This window comes from Eutrigla gurnardus (assembly GCF_963514095.1).
Source record: "Eutrigla gurnardus genome assembly, chromosome: 23".
In the NCBI taxonomy this organism is placed as follows: Eukaryota; Metazoa; Chordata; class Actinopteri; order Perciformes; family Triglidae; genus Eutrigla; species Eutrigla gurnardus.
In genome coordinates, this window is record NC_139934.1 from 1,502,611 (window position 1) to 1,517,610 (window position 15,000).

The window sequence follows — 15,000 nt, forward strand, 5'->3', positions numbered from 1 at the left end:
GGTCTGCTGTTACGCAACGTTCCCTACGTGACGGACGCCGTCTACATCGACCCTCACTGGTCCTCGGCTCTGAGGAACATCGCCCTGGCGATCATCCTGACCCGAGCTGGGCTGGGCCTCGACCCCTCGGTGAGCATGCACACACACACACACACACACATACGCGCGGCGTACACACTCGATAACGGCTCAATGATGTGTTCCTGCAGGCGTTGAGCCGTCTGAAGGCGGTGTGTGTTCGTGTGGCGGTCGGCCCCTGTGTGGTGGAGGCCTGCGTCGTCGCCGTGGTTTCTCACTTCCTGTTGGGTCTACCCTGGGTGTGGGGCTTCATACTGGGGTAACACACACACACACACACACACACACACCACTATAAACACATGGAAACCACAGCTCCTATCGCTGAGATTGTAACGAGGGTGTGGTTGCAGCTTCGTGCTGGCGGCGGTGTCTCCGGCCGTCGTGGTTCCCTCCATGTTGCTCCTGCAGAGGGAAGGATACGGAGTGGAGAAGGTAAACCCATCAGCTGATCACGGGCAGTTCTGCCGCCTGCCACTAGGGGGAGTCGGTGGACAGCTTAGATATGTTATATCTGGAACCGACACTATTCACCCTTAAACCTCCTCTCTGTCTACTAGAACCTCCAAATGATGCCTAGAACCAATAATCAGTCGCTACTACAACCCCCCCTATAAGACCCCTAGAACCTCAATGAAAATCAGAACACCCTACACCCCCACTAGAACCTTCACAGTGGTCACAAGGACCTTTTAAAGGACCTTTTTGTGGTCACAAAAACCTCCTGGAGGGCGCCAATGACAAGGAAAACCTACTCAGGGAACTCTAGAACCTCCTCTGTGATCACAAGAACCTCATACTTTCCTCTTACCCCTAAAATATCCTCAATGTAATGAGTCATGACCAAAAACATCCTGAAGGACCCACTAGACCCTCTCAAGGATCACCAGAACCACCAATAGGACCCCAAGAACATATAAATTGTAGTTATGTGGTATACCATTGATGTTCTAGTGACATTCTGCGTTGTCGTTCAGGGGATCCCGACCCTGCTGATGGCTGCTGGGAGTTTTGATGATATTCTGGCCATAACGGGGTTCTCTACTTGCCTGGGAATCGCCTTCTCCACAGGTCCGTACAGGGGAATGGTCTATATCACTCTCTTTGATTCTGTATAACACCGATGGGTACGTCCTGCAGGTTCCACATGGATGAACATCCTGAAGGGTCTGCTGGAGGTGGCGGGAGGGGTCATAGCCGGGCTGATCCTGGGTCTGTTCTTGTGCTGCATCCCCAGTATAGACCAGGTGAGGGCGCGGCTCAATACTGTTGAATGCTATCTGAAATCAAATTTACTTTAAAAGTACACCCGTCTCCAGGAGGACCTGGTGTTGACGAGGACTCTCTTGGTGTTGGGTCTGTCCATATTTTCGGTCTTCTTCAGTCATGTCGTGGGTTTTGCTGGAGCCGGTGGCCTCTGTACGCTGGTGCTGGCCTTTCTGGCTGCTCTGGGCTGGAAGGCCGACAAGGTAACATCCGGATCATTTTAATCTGGATTAAACTACCTGGATTCTGATGTGTGTTTAATCTGGACTGGTATCTTTACATCCAGGCCCCGGTGGCGGCCATGGTGGGGCGGTCATGGGATGTGTTCCAGCCCCTCCTCTTTGGTTTAATTGGAACGGAGATCACCATAGCAACGCTCAGCCCCAGCACCGTGGGTAAGAACCATGCTCAAAACAAACGCTGGCATATCAATTGGACCTGGTTTGGGGAACAAGGGACCAGTGTTTACCTGATCCTCTGTGTCCAGGTCTAGGTCTGGCCTGCATCAGTATCGGTCTGGTGATCCGTCTGCTGGTCACCTTCCTGCTGGTCCACTACGCAGGTTTCAACCTGAAGGAGAAACTCTTCATCGCTGTGGCCTGGCTGCCCAAAGCCACCGTACAGGTACAACATCATAGGACCTCCTATTGGACCCCTAGAATCAGCTGCAAGACTCTCTGTTACTAGAAACCTACCATCCATACGTGGGTTTGTTCAAGCGTCCGATGTGTTTGTGTGCCAGGCTGCGATCGGCTCAAAGGCGCTGGACTTGGCCCGGGAGACGGAGGACAAGACCTTAATTAAGTTTGGTTTGGACGTGCTAACGTTAGCCGTGTTAGCCATCCTGACCACGGCTCCCATCGGAGCGCTGGGTATCGGACTGGCGGGACCACGCCTCCTGGCCCGACAGGTCAAAGGTCAGCACATATACACCACACACACTTTTATTGAAAGTTGTTCATTACTGATGATTTCCATGTGAGTTGTTACATTATTTTTATTCGTATTTTATTTCTATTTGTGAAATTTTATGAAATCAAAACAAACAAAAAATATAGTATTTCAGATATATGTGAATTTAAAAAAAGGAAACTATAAAAACTATATAGGACTATAAATCACCAACATGTGTTTCTTTGTATTCCATTAATACAATTATTTCTCATTTTACCCCCCATTATTATGTATTCAACACGTTACTGATATTTTTTATTTTAATCTCAGCAGATGAGACGGAAGGCGGAGCCACGACTCCAAGCAGCACTGGAATTGGTCGAGAAAAAGACAGCGTGACCTTTGAGAGCAAGCTATGAGGCCTCTGATTGGACGTACAAAAACAGCTATGTTTAAGTTAAACCCTTAAGGTGCCAATATGTTGTTTTTTGACGAGTTAGCTCGCTAATGTAAACATAGCATACGACTATTTAGTGATTCTGACCAAAGCAATTGTTTATTTGTTACACTTTGCTTCGTGTTCACATGTTATTCATCCGTTTTTTTTGTTATTCTATGATTGTGTGTTGTGTAGGTCGAGTGCACGTGAGGGAATTCATCATTTTAGGATTAGCCGTTCCTTTAGCTAGGGTGGCTAGCCGACATTTTCGGGCCGGGTCAAGAAGCCCGAGCTTATCTGAAGTTTGTTTGTAGCTCTTCGGAACTTGAACTCGGAACTCGGCCGAACTTGAAGGAGTTAGCGTGGACTTGGTTTGTCCGTTCTGGGTACGTTATTATCACGATACGATCTTCTGGCAGTTTTAAACATTTCGCAATTTTTCGTTTTGTGATTGTCTGTCAAGCAGACAGAATGACCGACACTCCGTTTGTGTTTTTGGTCAACTTCCTGCACACCAGAAAAAAAACTCAGCACCCTCTAGTGGACGGAAGAAGCAATTGTTACCAAAAGGGTTCAATTGTTTGCAATATTAATAGGTTATATAATATACATTATTGCCACGACTCATTCTAAGGTGTCAAACAGACAATGACTACAGAAAACATCTTTTTTATGTTCCTATTTCTGCCAACGAATGCTACATTTTATTCCTTGAATAAGATGAATGTTTCTAACAATTATTGTATGAGTGATGGATTTCCACGTGTCTTTTATAGAAAAGCTCAATAAATATTTACCTTTACAATACGATCACAATTTCATCTAATTTATTAATGATTAACGTTGACGTTTTGGCTGTGGTTCTTTTTCTTTAAAAGGTCATGAACCTGTGACAGAATGTTAAATAATAAGATCCAACAAGTAGACGTCCGCCTGTCAGACCAACAATGACTGTTTCCTGGTTTCTGTGCTATGAGTGTGTTATCACACCTCAGACCACACAGAGTCGGACAGAAACCCTCTTCAGGGCCCCTCGAGAGCGTTAGTCCTCCGGCACGTTGCACGTCACCAGGTTTCATTAAAAATACAGCCAGTAGTTTTCCATCGTCCTGTTGAGAAAACAAACAAACTGAAAACATGAGCTCCTTCGGGTGGTCTGGTGTTAGGAATCCATGAAGTAAAGGCCGACACCTGAGGTCGCTTTACATGTTAAAAGTTAGTACAACGTACAAGAACTACAGAACTTAAATTCACGACTTATTCACTTATCACTTATTCTCAGGTTCTGCCTTAAACTGCTGGCCACCAGGGGGCGACTCCTCTCTGGTTGTATAGAAGTCTATGAGAAAATGGTCCTACTTCTCTCTGCTGGCCACCAGGGGGCGACTCCTCTCTGGTTGTATAGAAGTCAATGAGAAAATGGTCCTACTTCTCTCTGCTGACCACCAGGGGGCGACTCCTCTCTGGTTGTATAAAAGTCTATGAGAAAATGGTCCTACTTCTCTCTGCTGGCCACCAGGGGGCGACTCCTCTCTGGTTGTATAGAAGTCTATGAGAAAATGGTCCTACTTCTCTCTGCTGGCCACCAGGCGGCGACTCCTCTCTGGTTGTATAGAAGTCTATGAGAAAATGGTCCTACTTCTCTCTTGATGTATTATCTCAGTAAACATTGTAAACATGAGTTCATGGTCTCACTTTCTTGTTGTCACCTTGTTGTTGCCAGGCAACCACCGGAGACTCCAGAGAAGATGCGCCCAGCACAACCTTGTTTTGTGTTCAGACTAAAGAAACCAGATGCAACATGCTAATAGGTGGATGTTCACCGGACAGAGTAAAGGCTAGCTGTCTCCAGGGTTTATGCTAAGCTAACTGGCTGTTTAGTGAAGTGGTATCAGTTTTTTTTGGCCAAAATGTACTTGTCCTGGAGTTTGTAAAGTAAGTGTAATGTTTGTGAAGTATATCCGACTATCAGGTTTATATGTTTTCAAGGAGTTCATCCAGAGGTTTATCTTTTACTTCAGCCGTCTGTTCATGAGGCGATCTTTTTAATGAGACAAACAGGAAGTGAGCTTCGTCTCTTTGTGACCAGAAGCCGGTATATATGTCACGATACCCAAACACCTGCAATGAGACGTAAACACAGCCGTGACAAAGGAAGTGAGTTGATGATGGTTTGTCCTCCGCTGTCTCGCCGCCTCCTACTCTCGCTGTGGTTTTATATTTAACAGGATGTTCTCGCCACATTGCCGCTTTTCGGGTTGGTCAACCTGCAGACACCATGACAGCAACGTTGCTGTTCCTCTGTAAGTAGAAAAACTGCTGAAATTGACACATTTATTTGTGCATCATGAACAAAGGAAATGAAGAGTTAATATTGTGATCTTTGAGTGTGTGACTGTTGTTTCAGTGTTGCTGAGCGTCTGCCAGACGTCCGTCCTCAGTCGTGGTAAGTTTACTCTAAAATCAACAAAACCCCCAAACAGCTGGAAGCCAACGTAATGGCGATGGCAACTGTCCCGTTAGCTTGATTTTCCAGATTTCTGTGGTCGGGACGCTGTGTGACAGAAAATTAAATCTGTGTCTTGTGTGTTTCGAGCGTTCGGTTGTCACCTCTGATTTGTGAAAAATCAAGATGGCAAGAGGCAGGGACGTCACTAAGATTTAAAGACGAGGAGAAGCATCTTTGTAGTTCTGTATTAGAACTACAACCAGTGAAGAAGTCCAGCTGGTAACAAGTTAAAAGCAACAGTCTTCTTCCAGAGTTACTGTCATGTTCACGTTTAGACACAACCAGTTACTGTCCTGTAGATTAGTCCACCTAACTACAATCACCATTTTGTTTTTTTACTTCGGTTTGTGTTCTCTCCCTGCTAGCCTCCTGTACGATCACGTCCAGCCAGACTCAGTACTTCGAGTACGAGACCGTCCCTCTGATCTGTGAGCAGGCGAGCGCCGGTGAATGGACGGTGTGGAGATACACGACAAAACGGTCAGTTTGCCACCGAAACACCACGTCCACCGCCGGCCTGGTGGTGAGTTCAAGGCCTCGCCGACGTCCTTGAACATTTCCACCTGTAATGTTTATTTCGGCCCCCCCCCAGTCTGAAGCTGTCCCGTTGTGGAGTGGGCTGGGGCAACTGGACCTCCTCCACCTGTTACATCGACCGGGTCAAGCTGCCGGACATCGGCGTCTACTGGTGTGAATCCAAACACCGAGAAAGCAGCAACGTCCTCAACATCACCGCCACCGGTAACGACTTCCTGATGTAGCACCACTCTATTGTAGTGTTTGATCAAACCAATCATAATACCAATCCCCGACCAATCACCAGCCAACACACACCTCATCAATGCAACTGGTTTGTCCTTCCTTTGTTCAGGCGGATCGGTGATCCTGCAGAGTCCGGTCCTCCCGGTGGTGGAGGGGCAAAGCGTCACTCTGTCCTGTGAGACACGGACGACCTCCGACCTCGCAGCTGATTTCTACAGAAACGACTCCCTCATTGGACGAGGGCCCAGAGGTCACATGACTGTCCACCGCTTCTCCCAGTCAGATGAGGGTCCCTACAAATGTAAAATCGGCAAAGAAGAGTCTCCGACCAGCTGGCTGCTGATGAAAGGTCAGGGGTCAGGGTACTCTTGGCTTGTTTGTTTCATGTCAACCACTTTGTGTTGCTCTGTTGTTCAAAGGTGTGACACAAATTGAATTGCCTCGCCTTCACCCAACGTTACTCTACTTTATGAACTTTGACCCATAGACCATTCCTCTATCAATCAATCAATCAATCAACTTTATTTGTATGGCACTTTTCATACTTAAAGTAGCACAAAGTGTCTTACAGAAAAGAAAAGAAAAACAAAAATGAGGAACAAGGAAACACCATAAAAACCCAGACGTTCCCCCCCCACAAATATACACACAGAGATACACCAAGACATACACACTCACACACATACGTAGTCATACTCACAGACATTCACACCCACACACCCACACACATACACTAGCTATTGCTGAGGAGACATGGCTGGGCACCGAGACCTGAGGTGAGGAAGAAGCTACCTTTGGGGGGCCGCGCACACCGAGAGGAAACATGGTCCATGACTGCAGGGGGTGCCGTCACAGGGACCACCCCAGCCCAGGCAGACAGGAGGCTCCACACCACGGTGTAGATCTCTCCAACCACCCAGGCCATGGCCGTCCACAGGACAGCACCCCCAGCGGTGGACCAGGAACAACTCCCGGTGTGGTAGACCCCCAGGAGGAAAACCGAGGGGCTAAAACAGTCAAATAAGATAAAAGGTAGAAGCTACAAACTGAGGGAATAAAAACAGTAAAATGTATAAAATTAGTAAAATAGACCCAATAAATAAAACGAATAGAAGAAATAAAAATTAAAAAAATAAAACAATAAGACAGGATAAGCTGAAATAAATAATATAAAAATGAATAATAATAAAAAATGTAAGAAGCATAAAAGAAATGAGAAAACATGTCAGTTAAAAGCCTGATTAAAAAGGTGGGTCTTGAGCCACTCTACAATGGTTGCCATGGCGACTCACTGGGGTTGAGCAGTAACGTTAGGAAGCGTAGAGTCCGCACTCTTATCACACCTTGTTCAGCTTATTTTCTGTAACAAGTGCAAAATTAAAGCAGAGGAATTGGCTAGCCAGCTAGCTAACTAGCAGACAGCTGACTAGTTGACAAGCCAGCTAGCTTACTAGCAGACAGCTGACTTGTTAGCTAGCTAATTAGCCAGTCATCAATCAACGGGGAAAGGATAAGCTAACTAGCGCACAGCCGGCTCATTAGCTTGGTAATTCCACCATGCCTAAGTGCTACAGTGGCAGAAAATGAGCCGACTCACTCCCCTCTGTTCTGGAGAGGGACAAGCTAGCTAGTTAGCTCACTAACTAGCCAGATATCAGTTAGCCAGTTTCCATTTCTATGACTTTGACATTGTCCTCTTGACTGATGTCGACCTGGTCGTGCCCCCCCCCCCCCCCACCAGCCGATAATGAGCCGGTCTCACTCATGGCGTCTCCCGACTCGTCTCAGCTGTTCCAGTATCAGAACATGTCTCTGAGTTGCAGCGGCAACGCCAGCTTTCGCGGGTGGAAGGTCATCCGGTCAACGACCCCCACCCGCGACATCACGGCCAGGACCAAGATGTCCGCCTGTGGGGCGGGATGGGGGACGCCGACCTCCGCTGGCTGCCAACTTGGGTCGGCTAAGCAGACAGACAACGCCATCTACTGGTGCGAGTCTCCGGCGAGGCAGCGGAGCAACTCCATCAACATCACAGTGCACAGTAGGAGCAACTAGAGATTTACATGATCCTTCCTCTTTTCTGGACTCTTCAAAGATAGATGTTTTGGAATTATTTTTTTAATTGCATTATATTTCTCCTTCATACACACTTCCACGTGTCTCCAGGTACGCCGGTGATCCTGCAGACTCCAGTCCTCCCTGTGATGGAGGGTCATGAGGTCAAGCTGGCCTGTAAGACTAACCGGTCCTCCAGCCTCCCAGCTGATTTCTATAAAGATGGCTCCTTGGTCAGTGCTGAGCCTACAGGTCACATGACCATCCACCAGGTTTCCAAGTCTGACGAAGGCCTCTACACGTGTACCGTCGGTGGTGGCGGCGAATCTCCACCCAGCTGGCTGTTTGTCACAGGTGAGGAAGTGCTGAGTCAGCAGCTACGTTTCTAATTCCTTCATGAATATCGGAGTGTTCGGCGACTGTTTAAACCCTTTGAGATCACATCCCCCTCGTCATTTTCTTTTCTTCAGCTCGTACCAACCACTTTCAAGCAATAATATCATGACATCCATCGATCGGAGCTGGAGAAGGTCGAGAGCTAATCTTTACAACCATCAAATCAAATTCCTCTCAACGTAATGAATGAAAAAGTTACCTTCCTTATCGTACCAAAAAAAGCACCAAAAAGCAGAGGTTAGGAGCCGAACCGTGAACTTGGCGGAAACCTCCAGTTCTGCGAAGTGAAGCCAAACACCGAAGTGCCTTAAGCTTGCATTCTCTCTGCTGGCCATCAGGGGGCGACTCCTCTGGCTATATATATATATATATATATGTATATATATATATATATATATATATATATGTATATATTCACCTGACCAGGTGTGTTTTTTAATTTTTCTAGAACTTCGGAGCGTGGCCGACTCCTCCATGTCTGTGGTGAGAGTGATGTGCCACCTGGTGGTCTTCTGCCCGTACTGCATCTCCACCGTCCTCTTGGCTAGAATGTATCGCCACAGGCCCGCAGGTAACACCGACCTTCTGATGAGTCTGCAGCGGAGAAGTAAGAAATAATGGGAGTAGAATAAATCAACATCATCAGCAGGCCAATCTTTGTGTTGTCATAGCAACCATAGTAGTTATTTGAATAAATCAATCGGTCAATGTCTGACATCACAACGTGCTTCATTTTGATCAAATTCACTCGGGCAGGAAGGAAGCGGCGCGTTTCCATGGCGACGCCTCCACCTGGCGAGGATGATGAGGAACCGTACGATGACATCACCACCGAGCATCATTTCTGAACTTGTTGTTTTGATTTATGTGTACATGTGTTGTTTTAGTGCTTTTCTGTTATTTTGTTTTGTCAATAAAGTAAGAAAATAAAAGTGAACCTGGTCCGTCTGAATAGTTTAAGTAATAATTTAGTTATTGCTTTTGATTTGTTAACTTTGTGTAGCATTTTAGAAATGGAATATAATATTCATCACTATGTATTATATTCCATTACTTAGTTCCTTAATCCTGCACAGTACTGAGACATCATAAATGACTAGGGTGACCCCTAGTGGTAGAATCAGGAACAACACAATCATTCCAAACCCTTTAGAGTCAAATAGATTGTATTCACATATTATTATTTAAATTCTATAAAAAGTTGGCTTTTACTTTTACATAAAATTCAAGCTTTTATTTAATTTTAAATTTTTATTTATAATTCAGTCTCACTGGGTTTTGAAACATATTTCTTTAAGGGTGACGAAGACATAGAAGTTCACCCTAATCGTTTCTCGATAACATCCAGCGTCCACGATCGGCGCTACATTTACGCATCCTCGGCTTCTGTCAGCGTTTCTTGGACAGAATCGATGTTTGGCCAGCGCAGAGAATGAAAGTTCGAGGGCACTTCAGCTTTGGCTTCACTTTTCAGAACCGGAGGTTGCCACCTCACGTTTACCTTCCCCACGGCGCGACTCTACGAGAACTTCAGGACTGTTAACTTTACGTTGTCTCATCTCTAGAGAACGTTGAGATATCAGGCAACGCTACTGAAACAAACAAACAAAGCTTTATTGAAAATATTCAGAATGACAAAGATGCGATGTAGAGAGCAGAGTGAATGCAAGTTTGAGGCACTTCAGCCTTGGCTTCACTTTTCAGAACCAAAGGTCGCCGCCAGCCGTCTAGGAGTGGATAAGAAGCGGGAGATGCAGCAGAATAAATTCTCTCAGCCTGAAATACATCATGAAGCGTATCCTCCGTCATAATATAAAATATAATATATATATATATATAAAATATAATGTATTATAATTAGGACACAGCTTCTGTCTCTGCAGCTCAGAAGTGATGCTCGGTGCTGACCGCCACAACGTCATCATAGTCATCAGCCGAGCTCTGCTCGCCGTCGTTGGGTGGCACTGTTGCCACGGAGACGGGAAGGCGATTTCCTGTCAGAGGAGTTTGATAAGCAATATTAAAAGAAGGGTAAGCATGACAAAAAACAGATTGATTTATTGATTGATTTATTGATTGATTGATTGATTGATTAATTGATTGATTGGTTGATTAATTGATGTATTTATTGATTGATTGATTGATTGATTGATTGATACCTGTGGTTCTCTGTCGATATAAAGACACCATGAGGAGAGTGGAGATGCAGTATGGACAGAACACCACCAGGTGGCAGACCAGTCTGAACACGAGGTGGAGGGGTTCTGAGTCAGGGGGCGGGGCTGACGAAGAGGGCGGGGCCACGGTTGCAGGTTTACCTGCAGACAGAAATCCCACCTCTTCAGGTGAATATCTGGATTAATGGACTGCTGGACTCAAAGATGACCTTTGACCTGCTCACCTGTGACCGTGACCCAGCTGGGCGGAGACTCTCCGTCACCGACGGTACACGTGTAGAGGCCCTCGTCAGACCTGGACACATGCTGGATGGTCATGTGACCTGTAGGCTCAGTCCCGATGAGGGAGCCATCCTTGTAGAAACCAGCTGGGAGGTCGGAGGTCGGGTTTGTCCTGCAGGACAGAGTGACCTCATGTCCCTCCATCACAGGGAGGACTGGACTCTGCAGGATCACCGGTCCATCTCAACACAGACACAGAAGTCCAGCTGACAACGAGACCTTTACTCTGGCGGGACGACTTTTATTTTGGATTGTGTGATCTTACCAGTGACGGTGATGTTGATGGTGTTACTGGTTTCTCCGTCTCCGGACTCACACCAGTAAACTCCACTGTCCACTGGGACAATGTGGCTGAGGCTGCAGGAAGAACCAGCAGGTTTCCCCCAGTAATCACACTTAGTCCTGGTTTCGTGTCTTGTGGTCCTCCACAGAGTCCATCCAGCTGGACCCCCGTCGTCCTCACAGCTCAGAGAGAAGGACTTTCCTTCAAACAGCTGAGAGCTGCTGGGACTCGCCGTCAGAGAGGCTGGAAGAGTAAGAGTTTTCTTTGAATGACCAGATGGGTTTCACAGAGCTAATCGTATCATCTCCTGGGTCTGTGGTCCCCCAGAGGTCTAGATAGTAGCTCACATTAGTCCAGAGACCAGACCAGACTGTCAGACAATTTGCCACTTTTTTCTCTGAATATTGCCCCCCTCTTTCAGCTCCATTTATTTTGTTTTATTTTCTACAGTCAGCCTTATATACGCCGTCGTACGATGACGACGACTACCCCGACATCTTGTTTACAGTCTATGAAATGACACCATCTTTGATTTCCCCTTGAGTTCCCCTTTGCACTTATTTCCCCTTCCAGCCCCCCGGGGGGTCGAGATGAATCATTTTCAGGTTTGTGGACAATCAACAATGTTTTGAGCGTTTCCTGACCTCGGCCTGTGGAGCAGCTCAGCAGCGAGGCCAGAACTGAAGAGGAAGGACACAACAACAGAGCAGGCTGGTGTTTATATGCAGGATAGAAACAGGATGGTCAAACAGGATGAGCATCGTTGAATTAGATGTCGTTGCATCAAAGACACGGCGGTACTTACGGAGCAGACACAGCACCGAGGGTTCCTCCATCCTTAACACTCGTGAGATCTAGACAGGAGCAGCAGACAGGAGCAGTCAGTGGGAGTTGTAGTTTTTTTTGTCAAACATCGTCTGCTCAGGCATACTTTCACCTAGAAACTCCATTTAAACTTTAAAATGTCTGTCTATCTCTCTCTGTCTCACTCAGAAGTGACAGCAGGTGCGCTCTGATTGGCCGACAGGAGCAGTCAGTGGGAGTTGTAGTTTTTCAAAGAAGACAGACAGGACAGACAGACAGACAGACAGGACAGACAGACAGACAGACAGACACGTCACAGGACCAGCTGCGGTTGATTGCTCTGCTCTGATTGGTGGGCTCCATCTGGCCCTGGTTGCTTAGCTACCAAAGCCTGCCCCCAGCAAGCCTGACTGTGATGAACGTTTTACTGTTGCTCACATGTGATAACATCATTAGGGCACTCTTCACACAACTCAACTGGGAACCGTAGGGTCGCCGGTTCGAGTCCCTGTATGGACCAAGAATGGAGAGGTGCCAGTTCACCTCCTGGGCTCTGCCGAGGTGCCGTTGAGCATCCAGCTTAATTATACTTTTTCACATATTCAGCTTTTTAAATATTCTTTTCAGCTATTCAGCTTTTTCAAACTTTTCACATATTCAGCTTTATTAATATTCTCTTCAAATATTCAGCTTTTTCAAACTTTTCACATATTCAGCTTTTTTTAATATTCTCTTCAAATATTCAGCTTTTTTAATATTTTCTTCAAATATTTAGCTTTTTCATACTTTTGCACATATTCAGCTTTTTTTAATATTCTCTTCAAATATTCAGCTTTTTTAATATTTTCTTCAAATATTCAGCTTTTTTTTGCAGTGTTACTTCAGCATTAAAGCATTTCCACGCATTTTCTGCAGGAAATGCATTTTCTAGTTATAAAAGGCATCATAATGCTAATGTTATCAACCAACAGAATGAGATTAAAACATATTATAAGTATTATTGTAATGTATTACAGACATGTCCCCCAACAACCTTTTCCATGGTACATATATATAGATATATAGATATACATATACATATATAGATATACATATATTGATATATGATATATTTGGCAGATCAAACTTCACTGATAACGACTTGCTGTGATAGAATTGGTTATAAAAAGTTCCCTCCTTTTCCCCGTTGGTAGTGTGTAATAAACAAACCGCCCCTGAACGGAAGTGTAAAATTGTCTCATAGTTTCATTTGATAAAAAACAAAGCATGTCGTGGATATTTTCAATATGATTTAAATCAGGAAACAATCAAATAAAAAGACTAAATATCCAGTACAACAACCAAATAGAAAATACCCCATTTCTATTTGTTGTTCTGCAATAAGGAACTACTTTTGATTGGTTCATCTCTGACTGTGATAAATGACATTCACAAAAAATATCGGCATTTATTTTTGTTATATTCATTTTGTGGAATTATAATTTTTTTTTACCTTACTGTATTCAAATGTGGCCTAATAATGTGTGCTGTGTTTACATTATATTACTGTACTAAACTGAACAACACAGACTGAAGGTTTGATCCAGATCAAAACCAAGATTGGATTACGTGATCTGATTTCAGAATCCGTTTTTCCTTTTGAAAAACCCATTTTCAATATTTAATCCAATCAGAAATCCTAAATCCAACGGGATTCCTTCTGAAAAAGTGGGCCCTGGATGCCATTAGTCCTGCAGCACCGTGGACAAACGCCACATCAGTGAAAGTGGCAGTGAGCTGAACGCAGGTGGTGAAACATCAGAATTCAGGGTTCATTGTGATATTTACAAAGAAGAATAAAGCACCGACTGTTTGGAAGAGAGAGACAGACACATGTTGTTCTCTGACCTCGTTGACCAAAACATAATGAAGGAGTCTCATTCTCCGCTGGTGGAAGGAGGACTAACCCCTCACCTGCTCTCCACTTTGCTTCATTTCTTACAGGAAAGATTCCTTTACGTTTAGACAAGAAGTCAGCAGCTCTACCAGTTAATGACGTGTTATGTCATGTGTTTTATAACAGCCAGGAGGTCGAGTGGGAGGTCTTGTGGTCAGGGCTGGACTGGGACCAAAAATCTGCCCGGGCATTTTTTTAGCCGAGACCGGCCCACCAGGTATCGATGGAAAGACAATGAAGCCTATGAATGAAAACATTTTTTTGTGTGACAATGCTTGTACACTGTCGGGCATCGCCCCTCGGCTGTAATTGGTCCAGCCCAGAATCAATCATGACTAAGGGGCCGATCTACCAGTTTTGTGTACCAATAGCAGTGTTTCCCACAGGATTCTATCGTGGGGGGCTTGTGATCTTGTAGGGGGGTCCAGGGGCATGCCCCCCCGGGAGAACATTTTTAATAGATTTAATTTTAATGCATCAATTTGGTGAATTTTGAGAACCAAAATATGACATCAATTACTGACCAATTTCTTACAAACTGCTGGTACTAATACAAAATGTTGACATACTAAATGGGGTTGAGGAGTTGAAGCATTCAAGAAAAGATGAAAAGAAAAATGACTAAAACACAGTGCTGAGCCTTCCAGGGTTCCCCAATTAGTTTTCACTGAGGGCCAAATTATGTCCAGGTTGGTTGTAGTAGCAGATAGTAGTAGTAGTCATAGCCTGTGTTGAGGGACAGATACAAATGTACGCTTGAAAGAAAATAAGTCCAATATCAACGATTTATTTATTTGAATGCCCCTGGAGAATATTTTGATCAACAACAAAAAACAACAGCACTAGTGGCGCACTAGAGGAAAACAATATTGTATAACAGTAGCGTTAATGGTTTTTGTTTGCAGCGTCTTGCTTTTGTCTTGTAATTTGCAGACGGTCCCTGCGCACTCGCCCGGCTGCCGGCTGCGCATAGAGATCAATGTTCTCCGTTCTGCTCGGAGAACAGCTGATTTTTGTAAAAAATCTGTGTTTTGGTGCTTGTAGCTCGTAGTCTATGATATTACGGTGGGGAAGAGGCATCATTTGTGTTTGAAAACGTTTCACTTCAGATGTATTGAT

General features: G+C 45.1%; 3 protein-coding genes across 4 annotated transcripts in view; 2 read left to right on the plus strand and 1 right to left on the minus strand.

Moving 5' to 3' along the window:
- Window positions 1-3,487, plus strand: part of LOC311008964 (sodium/hydrogen exchanger 9B2) — a 6,531-nt gene extending 3,044 nt beyond the window's left edge. The window contains exons 6-15 of one of the 2 annotated variants that reach the window (XM_084002925.1): window positions 1-129; window positions 210-337; window positions 432-513; window positions 1,056-1,149; window positions 1,219-1,325; window positions 1,398-1,547; window positions 1,631-1,739; window positions 1,832-1,968; window positions 2,087-2,261; window positions 2,569-3,487. The exon at window positions 1-129 is cut by the window's left edge and continues 14 nt beyond it. In XM_084002925.1, coding sequence (XP_083859051.1) covers window positions 1-129; window positions 210-337; window positions 432-513; window positions 1,056-1,149; window positions 1,219-1,325; window positions 1,398-1,547; window positions 1,631-1,739; window positions 1,832-1,968; window positions 2,087-2,261; window positions 2,569-2,657 — 1,200 coding nt within the window. In that variant the 3' untranslated portion in view covers window positions 2,658-3,487. The remainder of the gene's footprint in view (window positions 130-209; window positions 338-431; window positions 514-1,055; window positions 1,150-1,218; window positions 1,326-1,397; window positions 1,548-1,630; window positions 1,740-1,831; window positions 1,969-2,086; window positions 2,262-2,568) is intronic. The other variant, XM_084002926.1, reaches the window with a different exon arrangement.
- A 1,253-nt stretch (window positions 3,488-4,740) lies between these two features.
- Window positions 4,741-9,320, plus strand: LOC311009013 (sialoadhesin-like). The gene is made up of 9 exons (XM_084002990.1): window positions 4,741-4,980; window positions 5,085-5,123; window positions 5,552-5,666; window positions 5,779-5,927; window positions 6,058-6,297; window positions 7,690-7,989; window positions 8,115-8,357; window positions 8,848-8,970; window positions 9,156-9,320. Exons 1-9 carry the CDS (start codon window positions 4,956-4,958, stop codon window positions 9,245-9,247), a joined length of 1,326 nt encoding a protein of 441 aa, XP_083859116.1. The 5' UTR covers window positions 4,741-4,955; the 3' UTR covers window positions 9,248-9,320.
- Window positions 9,321-9,992: 672 nt separating this feature from the next.
- Window positions 9,993-11,977, minus strand: LOC311009065 (Fc receptor-like A; the record flags this gene model as incomplete). Its single annotated transcript, XM_084003039.1, has 6 exons — window positions 9,993-10,393; window positions 10,559-10,717; window positions 10,801-11,040; window positions 11,124-11,384; window positions 11,786-11,821; window positions 11,947-11,977. 6 exons carry the CDS (start codon window positions 11,975-11,977, stop codon window positions 10,284-10,286), a joined length of 837 nt encoding a protein of 278 aa, XP_083859165.1. The 3' UTR covers window positions 9,993-10,283.
- Between the last annotated feature and the right edge of the window lie 3,023 nt (window positions 11,978-15,000).

Coding starts and splice junctions, on each gene's coding strand:
- LOC311009013 (XM_084002990.1), top strand. CDS start 4,956: ATGACAGCAACGTTGCTGTTCCTCT. Junction 5,124..5,551: donor GACGTCCGTCCTCAGTCGTG/GTAAGTTTACTC, acceptor TCTCCCTGCTAG/CCTCCTGTACGATCACGTCC. Junction 7,990..8,114: donor CATCAACATCACAGTGCACA/GTAGGAGCAACT, acceptor ACGTGTCTCCAG/GTACGCCGGTGATCCTGCAG.